Here is a 13,229-nt window from a genome sequence, read left to right as displayed (position 1 = left end):
AGCAGGGGGTACGAGGAACCGCACAGTGGCCCCCTTCCCTTCCAACATGGGTTGTGTTCCAGGATCGATCGACTCTTTCGACCCCTGATGCGCTGGTAACTCCCCAAACCTTCCTTCTCCGCCCCTTGTTCTTACGTGAGTTTCTGCTTGATGAAGAAAGACCGCAGATGCGACAATTGCCAGGTGCAGGTGACAGCCAGAACAGTGAGCTGGATCAACATCCATCTGGTGACACGGGCGTTGGTGGATTCGGACTGGTCTCTGAATTCGGCTTCGCGTTCCTGTTTTTATCTCCATTAGCATTGCAACGTACCATATAAGAGCAACTGCGGCCAGTGCGGAGGACAATAGGGCCAAGGAATGGGGTAGACTTACACGCTGGAAGACTTGCTCCCTGCGAATATCCTGCAGACGAGCGTTGAGGTCCTTGACGCGGCTTGCGACGTCCTCAAGCTTGCTCTTGTCAGCGCTCTCAATCATGCTGCTCTCGCCGATGGCGAGGTCGAGTGTGAGCCTGATCCCGCCGTTGTGGGAGTGCAGCGAAAGCCAGCCAGCGCGGCCAGAGGTGGAGGACGGGGTGAAGCAGAGCATGTGGTCTCCGTCGTCGGCGGCCGTGAAGGTGAAGCGGCCTGATGCCTGGCCTCGCTGGGAGACTACGCGGTGATCGTGATCAAAGGTTTCCTGGAAAGTTTCCTTGTTAGACTAGATCTTTCGTTGGGAGTACAACGCCGGAAAGGGGGCATCATGAACAGCTGAGCTATGTGGCAGCTTGGTTGTGGAAAAGCAAGATCAGGGAGTAGCTCACGTCGACGGAGATGTAGATGCTGAGGCCATCATGCTTGGCCCACTGGTTGATCCTGTCATCCCACTCCTCGGCAGTGTAGTGGCCGACAACAAGTGTGTCCTTGGGGAGCTCCTCATAGAAGCACTTGGGCGAGGTGCCATCGATGTAGAAGTAGAGCGCCTGCGCGACGGCGCTCAGCGAGAGCAAGGGGAGGAACGGCCTCATTTTGAATGAAATGCGAATCGAATTGGCGGACGGGGGAACCGTTGGTGTCTCGGGAAGAGTCGACTTGAACCGGTCGTGCTTGTCGTCACTGATTTTCGACTGTCGAGGGGAATTGAAGATGCTCTCGTTCCCGAATTGGTAGCGCCAGATCAGCCAGTTCCCTCTGGTATCCACATTAAAGTCCCAAGGTGCGCGGGAGCACTTGAAAGCTGCCACGTTCGAAAAATTGGCGGTGCACAGGGGTGGCATTGACCATTCTTCTCCGGCAAGGTGGGTCACGTGCGGCGAAAGAGACAGCCTGCGCGCCGGCAAATGCGACTTCGCGTCCTGGAATTGCTGCATTTTGGTGTGGATTTGGAGCCATCAATCAATCAACCTTGCTTGACCTTTCCCTTCTGCCTCAACGAATCTTCCATACTGTCCAAATAACCCATTTTAATCACGACGCCGTCTTTCAAATTTATGATACCCGTTTGCTTGATGCATGTGCGCCGACCGTCGATGATTTGATGCGACCGAGCAGACCCGTCGCCGTCAATAAAAAAAATAACCCACCCTCAACCAAACGCCTGACGCCGAACGACTTCTCATTACCCTCACCTCCGCAAATATGACGTCCTCCGACGTGCGAGACGTCCTAAATCTTCCCGACAGCCACGCTGGACCTAGACCGGCTAAAAAGCAAAAAACCTCCGCCCATCGCCCGAATTTGAAAGGTCTCGCCCGCGAGGTCCAGAACCTGGGCGGCGACAACCCGATCGCCATCGTACCCGAGGTCTCGATTTTCAAGAAGCGTCGGTTTGCAAGCAGGAAGCCGGCGACAAAATGGGAGCTCAAGTCATTCACCAACTCGGCGCGGGGAGACAGCGGCGCATTGGTGCTGAAGCACTGGAAGCGGAAGACGACGGCAACAGGGACCGAAAATGCACAGCAGACCGGCGACGCTGAGATGAAGGACGCGGAGGGCGAGCAGACGCCGCCAAAGCCCGAGGATTCAATGTTTGCAAAATTCAACGTCGAGGTCGACGTACCCCAGTACAGCGAGGACCAGTACCGCACAAACCTGCAGAGCGACGACTGGACCAAGGAGGAGACTGATTACTTGCTGGGGCTTGTCAAGGACTTTGACCTGCGGTGGCCAATAATTTGGGACCGCTACGACTACGTACCGGAGGCCATCAATGGCGAGGCGTCTGCGGACGGGGATGAGAGTAAGGCCATCATCCCCGTGCCGAAGCCTAGAACGATGGAGGATCTGAAAGCACGATACTATGAGGTTGCGGCGAAGATGATGGCGGTCCAGAAGCCTGTCCAGTATATGACACAGCCCGAGTACACACTCCACGAGCTTATGGCAAACTTCAACGCCAATCAGGAGAAGCTGCGGAAGGACTTCGCCAACAACGCCCTGACGCGATCAAAGGAGGAGGCCAAGGAGGAGGAGTCGCTGTTGCTGGAGATCAAGCGTATTCTTGCGCGCAGTGACCGGTTCAACGAGGAGCGCCGCGAGCTGTACAACCGTCTGGACTACCCACACACTGACCAGGACATCAGTGCATTCAAGTCCAGCGCTGGTTTGCAGACCCTGCTCCAGAATCTGATGAATGCCGACAAGTCTAAGAAACGCAAGTCGCTCATGGCCGCAGATGGCGTCAGTCCCGCAGCGCCTCCGGGTCAGCAGCCCGCGGCGGCAGTGGCAGACAACGCCAACCGCCGCGAGAGCATCGCCGCAGCCGCTACTACCGCCGCGCCACCCGAAAAGCCACAAAAAGATTCTGTCAGCAGCGTCGCGCAAACGCCGACGGCACCGGCCGGTGGAAAGAAGGGCCAGCAGCAGCAGGAACGCCGCAAGCTCTCCGAGGCCGAGATGCATGTCTACGGTGTTACGCATCACGATCGCCTGTCCAGCGGGCCAACCTTCCGATATGAGAAGATCAACAAGCTGTTCACACACAAGTCTAATCAACAACAGTTACGTATCATGAATACACTCAATGAGTTGGACATCCCGCCACGGCTAGTGATGCCTACTGCCCCGGTAACAACACAATACGAGCTGCTCCTCGGAGCTGTGAATAGTCTGCTCGACGCTAGGAAAGTCACAGACAAGATCGATGCCGAAATTAAGCTCGAGCTGGCCAAGAAGGCGGAGCGGGAGAAGACAAAGGAGACAGAAGCTGACCCAGCTGCTAAGACCAAGGAAGTCGAGGGTGAAGGTCGGACAACAGATGAAAAGGAGGACAAGGCTCTGGGCGGCGAAGAAAAAGCAGAAGCCGCAAACGCAGAGCTTGCCAAAACGGATGACCCGAAGTCGAACGGCGATGAGGCCGACGCCGAGGCACTTCCGGCAAAGAACGGGGAGGAAAAGGTGAACGCGTCGTCCACCGTGGACGAAGGAAAGGGTGATACGGAGAAGGAGAAACTGACACGGCCGGGCAGTAGCGGGGCGTCGCACAAACGAAGCGCAAGCGTCTTGAGTGCCGTGAGTGACGACAAGAGCGCCAAGAGGCAGAAGAAGTAGACATGTATCATCAAAGTACCATCGGACAGCGAAGTACTTTTCGTCGCTACGCGCTGTGACAGGGTCGACAGGATAAGGGATATCACAAAACGTGAGCCTCTGAGAAGGTTCGGCGAGTCCACCCCTGGTCTGATGCGAGCACGAGCAAAACATCGGTCGAGGGGCCGCACACGTGGCCCGGTTCGAGTGTTGGGCAAACTATGCAGGTTGTATGTCATGGGTATTGACAGATAGGAACAATCGCCACCTGTAGAGTACATGACGGGAATCAAAGTTTGAAACGACGAAATGAGAGACATGACTGCTGTATGCCAGGTGTTGCCTTACGTGGGAGATGTGAGCAGGGGTTTCTTTGGCTGATCCGCCCTTGTCTTCCAGGACAAGGTAGCAATGAGAGGGGAGTTATGAAACACAACGCCGAGAACATACAGCAACGATGGCATGTGGGCTACCGCATGCCAGAACCGCCGGGGATTGAGCTACACCGCAGGTTGGGGACCCCGCGCTTAGTTGTAAGATGACTCAGGGGTGGTGCAGATCTGATATCCAAATGTGAAGTGGAATAATGAGCACCGGTTTCTTTTTTACGATGTAAGATTACGGCGCGAGCTGTGGTTGAAAGATAAGGGGTCTTGTGGTGGGAAACCCATGGACTTCAACGCGGGACATGACGTCTCATTAAGCAAGATGCAACTCATCGGCGGCTGCAGGTGAGGCTACTATCTTAATATAGCAACGGCAGCTAAAAATATCAACGTGGAGAGCGGCTACGTTGTACTGGCATGCCGCGTGCCCGCTTCACCGTGCCTTGGAACCGGGTCCTGTAGTTTGTCAGATGGGGATATGGGCGCCGGAGATTCAGAGGTCCCAGATATCTGGACCCGTGCTGTCAAGAGTGACCAGCCCAATGACGGAAGGCCGTCTGGGTCACGCCGGCGAGGGTCTTCGCGTCACGATCAGACTTGTGGCTTCAGGGTCCTGCCTGATCTGACCACGGAGGGGGTGTGCGTGGTAGGCGTCAACAGGTGGCCGCGTATTTGCCCATCTCAAGATCTCTCGTGCAAGGTGGCAGAGGTTCGTAGGGGATCGTAGAGGCGAGGTGAAGAGCATCGGCGTGACGCCCAAGGACCCTAGGCTCGGCTCCGCGCCTTACCCCCTACCCCGGGCGCAAGTCAAGAGACTTTCGTCACCCTGCAGAGCGCGAGATGCGTCGTCCCTTGGGTACCTTGCATGAAGACAGCTACCACTCGGCGCGTATAGCACCCGGTGGATAAAGCAGGGGAGGTGGAGGTTCTTGGAAAGGGAGATCGTCACGACACTCGCGCAAAGGTCGCAGCCAAGGGCCAGCCAGGCCATGCTGTTGGGTCCGGGAGTTATTAATAGGAGCTACACACCCCGACGGTGCAGAGCTCACGCTTCCGGGATGCCCATGTGGAAGAGAAAGTTTCTAGAAGGAGGAAAGTCAGTGGCGTGGAGTTTGACGTTGTCCGGAGGGAAAGGGAGCGCTTAGGAGGCGCTTAGTTGAAGGGACGCGATGCAATTGGCTAGATGTCCAACTGGCAGAGAGCTTGTGTGATGGAGATGCGGTGTCGTGCATCTCGGGGAATTTGAGAATCCAATATTAGAAATGTTTGATCCTCACAGCGCATATTCTTATCTTGGGAAGCAGAAGAATTGCAAATCTCAACCTATTGATGGGGAGGATGACCCGGGTAGAAGGTTCAAGAAGTGGCAGCTGTTGCAAAACCATTTCCTCCTGGTCCCTGCTTGCCGTTCCTGATGAGTGTGGTGGGACACGCACAGACACGACCGCTTATGTCAGGTTGAACAGCCGCTAAGGCCAAGTAGGTAAGCACGTCAGGTAGTCAGGAACGAGGGGAGACTGGTCCACACCTGACTAGATTGCAAAAGTCACGTGATGGCAAGCCCACATAATATGATCTGGTTTCCTCGCCGGGTAACGGTTGAAACAGAGCCATTGTGGAGAAGAAACGGGCTATAGTGGTAGGATGACATGGATAGGCTCGGTATCACGGCAACAAAAACTCCGGGCTGATGATGCCCCAAAGTCGAAGGGCTGAACGGGGGCCTATAGCCGCAGGCTAGTGCAAAAAGAACGAAAATGCGAGAAATGCGAGCACGAGGTAGGCCCACACTCAATTGCGAAAGTTCCTTTCCTATCCTTTCCGGTCGTACGAAAGTGTACAGTACAGAGTAGCTCCCTGATGTGGTACGTACCTTGTTCCATGGCAGTTACCCGTGCTGGGTACCCTCCTTGCCCTCCACCTGGGCTGTCTCCCCTGTCAGAGCGCGCTTGAGTTGCTCTAAGCGGGCTCGCTAGCCCCCAAACTGCGCATGCCACCCGCAATGAACCAACCGCAGATCCAGCCCGATTGCTGTCCCCCCAAAGGTCTGCGCTGAATGGTGTCGAATCGCTTCTGTGCAACCCTCCATTATGGGGTTTGGTTGGGTTTGTGGAATTCCCTCGACCTCGCGGTGCCTGCCTGCTTACCTTGCTGGTTATTAGCCACAGCAAGGTCGCCTAGGCTGTCGGATAAGGAATCTGCGTTAGGGTGCGTGGTTTTGAAAAGAAGTACATCGACTTGAGGCACGGAGGCAGGCGGCACGCAAGGCACACAAGGCACACAAGGCAGTCGGGGTTGACTTCCAACGGCAGGCCAGATGTGTGTGTGTGTGTGTGTGTGTGTGTGTGTTGGAAGCGTTGGAACCTAGGTAGGCTTGTTGGCTCTAGGATCTTGCCACCCTCTTTTCCCCCCTCCCATTCTCCACGATTTCCGTTCCTTTTCAGCAATTGTCCCGCAACCACACCGACTGCTATCACCAACCTCTCATCTGCGTTTTGTGTTGTTCCATGATTCGGCGAGTCTGGATGGCCGAGAATGGCGTCGGCGACACATTATCAGAGAATTCCGGGATAAGCCGTCCCCCTGTTATCATGTACTGAGCCTGGGCACTGTCCATCATCGGTCATCCAGGTCCAGGAATAGCAGCATGGTGCATGAGATCAGATGGGACATGTCGTCTCCGGGCGGGCGACGACTACCTAAACAAGAACCAACGGCATTCCATCCGGTGGCCCTGTTTTCTCCAGCTCTCGCCTTCTCCGAGATGGCCTCGAACTCTGGACCATACATTCCCCTCGCACCCGTGTCAATCTTACTCAATGCAGCATCTCGTCCAACACCTATCTCATTGTCATGTCCAATCACGCCGGATGTACCTCAACTTGCCTCCCCACTGCATCGCCAACATCGTCACCCCTCCCCCCATGGCTCGAGTTAGTGTACTACCAACCTACTTTAACTTGCCTATCCTTACATAGTACTGCCACAGTCATCTTACCTCCTCCGTCCCTGGTCTAGTGGTGACGACAAACTCCACAGAAGGCGGGCAAGGATCTTACAATCTTTCTCTGCTCCTCTCTTTCTCGAATTATAGCGCCCCGCTTTTGTTTTGCTTTCCTCGCTCTTGGCTTGGCCTCGCGGTTCTCACAACCCCTGCAACCTCGGTCCCCATGGCTGCTTCAATTCATTTGATCTCCCCCATCTCCGCCCACCTAAGTCGCTCATGCTACACCACCTGGAGATGAAGGCACGCCGCATTTGCTAGTACCTGGTCGACATAATGGCCATGTCATCTCTGCCCGGGCCTGACGGAACGATGCCCGGGCACAACCATGAGGAGGCCCAAGGCTCTGCTCTGTTTGCTGCTCTTACACCTGCCACGAGTCTGGGCTCCACACCGCGGGTGTCATTCCACATTTGTCTGATCTTTGAATAACCAGACATGGTCCGGAGAGGGAATCCCCGTACGGCAAATCCAAGGACGCCTATCCACTCTCGACTCATACGCTCACACGCCTGCCCTTCGCCCCCCTCGCGCTTCTCGGTCCGCGAGACCCCATGATACGACATTCTCGCAATCTCTATCCGTGCTGTGATTTTTTTTTTCATTACCGACTCAGCCATGGCAAGGACTCTTTGAGCTCCACCAAGGCCATGCCTTCAGGTTTCCGACCAATCGACCGGAGGCCCCCGACACAACTTCTGGTTGAATGCGACACAATCCGTGACGTCGCTAGTCGCCGAGCCGACCATATCTAATTTGTGATGGGTCTCGAAGTGCATTATCTCACAAGGGCAGTTGAAACGGCGCCTACGATTATAAGTACACGAGTTGAGCGGCATTGGTGTGACTCAAACTCCGATACGGACGGCACGGATACGGCCTCCATTCGCAGGACAAGATTGGTGGGCTTCTTGCTCATTGGCCTCCCCCTTGGCATAATTCCTCTCCAATGCTAAAAAGGAAGTACACATCATCTACATTCTGCGCGACAGACGGTGAAGGAGGTGTGCGCGCGTGCGTCAGGGTGTGACAAAAAGTCAGCAACTGTGCAGCAAAATCGCAATAGCCGCATGACTCCACGACCAATGCGGCCTACATCACATCACCTCTGGACGACGGGTTGAAGAGATTGATCACACCCGAGAAGAATATTGACAGAATTCGACAATAGGGAATTCCCCCCCGCATTGAGCAATAATTCAAAAACTATCGGGCCTGCCCAGTCCATGTTGCTAAGAATACTACACTGCCGAAGGTCGGGCAACATGCTCCGTCAAGAAAGGCTCGCTCCATCTCGTCACAGCACATGTATCGAATCGAACGGCCCTGCCCTCAACCCTTTTTCCTCGAGCCCTTTGGACCATCTCGTTGGCTGCGTCCTACATGGTTGCGAGCCAATCAGACTGGTGATGCCGCTTAGCTGCCATCGAGAGGTGTGTGTGTGTGGGTCGCGGCGGTAAAGACACCCGAGCGGAGGGCGACACTGGAGCGGGTGGGCGAGAAGAGCGTCGTGGAGGGTTGCTGACTTCGGCTCACCGTAACGTTAATCCTTGTTACAGTACGGTCCAGTCATCAAGACCTTCGCGCCTTCTCCTTCCTTCTCACACACCCGCCCTGTGACAAGCGCTACGCCAGACAGAAGAAAGTGATGCGCAAGTAACAGGAAACACTTTGACCGCCATCAGCGCCGATGACATATATGCCTAACCTTTCAACACCTTGCCTTTACCTACCTTTACGCAACAACAAGATGAGACGAGCGGATCGGTCCCGGGCAAAGCTGGGGTAATAAAGCCCAACAACGTACACTGGTAGTGTCGTCGCACTTTCAGTTCCATCCAGGGTTGAGAAGTGCTAAAAATACCCACCGTGGGCTGCATCCTGGTCCATCTACATCGGAAGATTAGCGTTTTTGTTTCATCCCTGCCCCGTCAGACTATGGCGTGTAGACAGTTTGAATACTGCTTTCTACTGCTATGGCCGAACAACGTCGTGCCACACATTTCTTGCCAACGCCAGCCACGCCTCTACCTACAATTATCCAATCTGATGGGCTTTGCAGATCTGAACTTCGCAGAGGGCTCCAGAAAAGACTACCGCATGCGCTGCCGCGGCCGGACAAATGCGCGGCCAAAATGTGCGGCAAACGCTTGGAGCGCAACCAGAGAATACGACACGGCCGTATTTATTTTCTACGCACTCGTATACTACGCTAGGAAGGACCCATGGAGATAACATGTCGCCTTTTTGGTTTGCCCAAGAATCAAATCTGACCAAACCCGGCTGCGAGTGCTGGAGAGACTGGTTTCCTGCGTTGAAGAATGAAGACAAGGGCCGAGACATGGCTCAACACCGACCCGGAAATGGGACTATCCCACGCCAATAGTGACCGAAACCTGTTCGACAGAGTGCACTGCCGCGTTTGCTAGTCCAGTCGGCGGCTGCAAAACATTATAAAACGGGGCGACAATACGAGGTCTAGCCGGCTAAGCCCAGTTGTTGACGACGACACCCGGCAATGGCGTCCTGTTGAGGCTTTACCTGCGATTCCGGGGGTGTCCTATTAGACGCGAGGGGGGGCGATTTTTCAAAAGAAATGCCACTGATCGCGTCAAATAGCATGCCACGGGGTTCCTGTCCCGGCAGTCTAATTGGTTGTCATGTGCCACTGATCAACCGCATCCGCCGGTAATGCCCAAGCCCAGTGTTAGCACTTCACACCAGCCACGAGCAGAGGCCAGACTAGTTGGCGTTTTCCGTATGAGACCTTTGACCGCGCATATTTGGCCAGGAAGAATTAGTTCGCGGATAACCATAGCAGCCTTTCAAACCTCGAAACATGCACTGTACCACCGTTCGAGTCCGAATCAATACTATCGGCGTATATCGTGACGAAGATGAGTCCCATTCGAGAGAAACTTCCGCGTGGGCAGATGCTATTTATGCAGACAGGGGGCGAGTGAAGACCAAAGGGTCGACTGGGGCTGTTTCGGCACCGAGGTTGGTCATCTGTATTTTACAGCTACGGCTAGGATCCTCGATCTGGCTCAGGTGGACCGAGCAAGCAGCCAGCCACTCAGGCTTCAGTGTTTCTTTTCTTCGCCTTTCTGAGCGTGTCAAAGCCGTTTCCTGCCAGACTTGGAAAACGTGGAAGACCCTAGCTACCATTTCTCAGAAGTACGGCACACCCAACAATTGGACCCCGGCCAAACAGCGGTCTAAAGGGTTGCAGCGATGGTCAAGCTTCGTAAGAGTGGCAAGTGGAAACCGGTGTAACGCTGGAGGTGGGCAGCGTCTCCGGATGCGCGACGGGCCTTGTTGGTGAACCGCGAGGGTGTTTGGAGTGTCTTAGTTAGACGATGGTTCTCCAGTCGCACGAGAATTGAGAGGGGTAGCCGGGGCGACGTGCTGACAGATGGTTTGCCAGGGGCGGCGGTGGCCAATTATGAAAGTGACAGGGACGGCGGAAGTAGTCTGGCGAGATCAGGGGACTTGGCTCCTCAAGGAGCGAGCACGACCTTGCTTTTTTGGTGCAAAAGCAACCGGCGGCTCTTGTCGCGGGCAATCGCTTGTTTGCTGCCCCCAAATCCGGAGAAGTTGGAAATGACGACGGCTCACGGCCGCGGCAGAGCGGGGGCCCACGCCATGCGCCGCCGCCTATAGGTAGCCAGCCCTCTGTTGAGAGAGTGTGACAGATCCCTCCATTGAGAGTGATGAAGCAGCCCCCCCCCTCCTTCACCCTTTCACGTGGCAGCCGTTTAACAGATATGTTAATGAGCATGATATGTGCGTGCGTGCATGCTTATACAAGACGCATATGTGCCTCATTGGCTCAACATCGCATCGCGGAAGATGGAAGGCATGGCCGGTGAGGCCCGTGTGGGATGAGTATGTGCCAGCCTATGTGGGCTACATGGCAAGTCAGTTGGGAGAATGGCGCTTGTGTCATGTCGGAGTGGATTCACGGCAAAGGGCCGACTGGAGGCTAGAGACCCAGCTGATGACAAGAAGACAAGAAGTCTAACGGAAACACAAAACTCGGGGGGACGGGGCAAGGAGATGGAGGAAAGGTATGGAGAAGAGAGTCGGCGATGTGAACAATCACGGCGGCACACCCCAGCTTAGGCCAGGTCGGTCTACCGGTCTAGTTCAGTTCAAGACGGTTGTACAGCTGGAGCGACCAGACGCGGGTTGCAGAGATCCTGGCTCACCCCCCCTCCCTCGGTCGCCAATGGGCTGCCAACACGCCCCCTCCTTTCTGCATGCCATCCCCCCCTGTTCATGCCTCGCCGGGGGACCTAGCTGTCGAAGCGACGACAAACGCAGGTGGCTACTGGCAGCGGTATCGCCTAAGTACCTGGTGGAGGTCGGGTACCCGTGGGAAGCGCCATGCCGCCCCAATATTGTTCGAGTGTTTCCCGGGCTTAGCGATGGAGGACGGGGGTGGTTGAAGAGGATGTATTGGGAGAGACGAGACCAGAGGGCAGGCGATATGGATGCCTCTCGCATCATCCCTACCGACACTACCACAGAGGCCATCTGTGTGCGGATGCGATGCAGCACACGGAGTGGAAAGTCGCGGGAGGCGGAACAGGTGCGAGAGGGAAGAAAACGGTATCCGTATAGGTTACAAAAGTCATGAGGCACCCGCCGAGACCCTCGTCTCGTCCCGTCCCTGTCACCCCGGGAGGCATTTCTCGTTCCCTTGCAATTTGCTCGCCCACGGCCACTTCTAGTACGTACGCATACCTTTTCGACCATTTCATTCCGCCTGGAGCTGAGCCAGCAAGTGAGCGCGTAACGGGAAGAAAGAGAGAGGGAAAAAAAAAGGCTGGCTGGTTCCCGCACTAGTAGTGACCCTTGGCTCGCCTTTACACCACTCGACACCCAGTGCCGACTTTGACGACTTGGGTTTTCCCTACCGCCACGGATGCCAGACGCTTCTAAGCGTGCAGAGTACCTTGAAGCGATTAGATACCAAGTCTTGACCCCGACCGCTTTCACCTGAGGTTCGCTACCACATGATAATAACATATTCCCTTCCCTTCCCTCCCCCCCCCCCCCCGTCACACTCACAGTTTCTTGTCATCTCACCCTTCCGCTCATCCCACTCGTCAACATCCGACACTTCCAAAACTATCTTTCACTTGGGCCTTCTCACAGCCTAACTCGTCAGGCAGGTCTTCACACGTACATTTTCTGCGTGCGAACTGCACAATAGGAGGACGTCGAATTCCGAGATTTGCACAGAGCGCATTGCACCGTTCTTTGCAAGAAAGGTGCAATCAGGTCGCGTTACAATCAAGTCGCCTGAAAAACCACCCCCTCATTGCTCGAACCCCCCGACAGGCGCAGCATAATCGCGCGTCAAAAACCGCTCAAGCGCCGCCAGACAAAGCAGCCATCATCCCTCGACTCGGACAACCCCCCAAGACGGTGGAAGGAGAGACGGTCCTGAGCAACAAGACGCAGGCCTGCCTTTTTTTTTTTCATTAAATTTTTTTAAAAAAAAGAGAAAAGGACGGCCGCGGACATCAAAGAAGAGAGGGGACCAGCGCAATCTCCCGTTTGATTTCTTTAATTCATTGCATCGCCGGCAACGCACCAAATCGCAAGCACGAATACTACTCTGCCTGGTTCCGTCTCAGCACATCCCACAACTCATCTTACCGCCTACCCTCTCTTTGTGGCAAGCAAATCGCAAGCAATCGGCAGAGCCATTGCCTAACTACGCGCGACGTCGACGTCGGAGTCAACCTGGCTAGACGCAAACGCTGCCCCAAGGCCAAAACATCACGCAGGCGCATAATCGACCTGGACTCATCTGCCACACTTATAGTATAAGCGTCGTGTCGAATCGAAACTCGCAGCAGCAACGTCTCTCAATACGTCAAACTTACAAAGTCCCGATAGGGGTATTTTGTGAGGGGAAGAATGTGAGTGAATCTCTGACGTGTCCACCGCATCTCACATCTGCCTTTCTTTTCATCTTCAACTACCCTGGGGGAGGAAACCGCAGAAACTCTCTTGACGGCCCCGAGCATCCGTCCAGGCCGGATACACTGGGTCGCCTGTTCCCATCCAATTTCTCTCACACACATTCATACACCAAGGGCTGCACAGCCTCAGGTCTCAGCGGCATCTCTCTCACCAATTTCTGCCCTTGTTCCACCCCCGGAGCGGACTAGACACCGCTTCTCGCTCTTGTCCTTGTCGCACGTACCTACTGACGCACGCGCGCACAGCCCAGCAATTATTCTCTCACACCCCCCCGCCCACTAAAAAAAAAAGTCCAAAGCTCAGGCTCCCGCAAGCTCCGCGCGCCGCGTA

General features: G+C 55.1%; 2 protein-coding genes across 2 annotated transcripts; one reads left to right on the top strand and one right to left on the bottom strand.

Annotated features, from left to right (window-relative positions):
* Window positions 1–131: 131 nt before the first annotated feature.
* Window positions 132–1,351, bottom strand: EsH8_V_000763 (emp24/gp25L/p24 family/GOLD-domain-containing protein; the record flags this gene model as incomplete). Its single annotated transcript, XM_083273279.1, has 3 exons — window positions 132–281; window positions 376–681; window positions 806–1,351. The coding sequence occupies 3 exons, from the start codon at window positions 1,349–1,351 to the stop codon at window positions 132–134; spliced, it is 1,002 nt and encodes a 333-aa protein (XP_083125994.1).
* Window positions 1,352–1,619: 268 nt separating this feature from the next.
* Window positions 1,620–3,530, top strand: EsH8_V_000762 (SANT/Myb-like DNA-binding domain-containing protein; the record flags this gene model as incomplete). The annotated part of the gene is made up of 1 exon (XM_083273278.1): window positions 1,620–3,530. The coding sequence occupies one exon, from the start codon at window positions 1,620–1,622 to the stop codon at window positions 3,528–3,530; it is 1,911 nt and encodes a 636-aa protein (XP_083125993.1).
* Between the last annotated feature and the right edge of the window lie 9,699 nt (window positions 3,531–13,229).

Source organism: Colletotrichum jinshuiense, chromosome 5 (assembly GCF_051148585.1).
Source record: "Colletotrichum jinshuiense chromosome 5, complete sequence".
Lineage (NCBI taxonomy): Eukaryota > Fungi > Ascomycota > Sordariomycetes > Glomerellales > Glomerellaceae > Colletotrichum > Colletotrichum jinshuiense.
The sequence above is the reverse complement of the archived record's forward strand: the minus strand, read 5'-3'. Positions and strand labels throughout refer to the sequence as shown.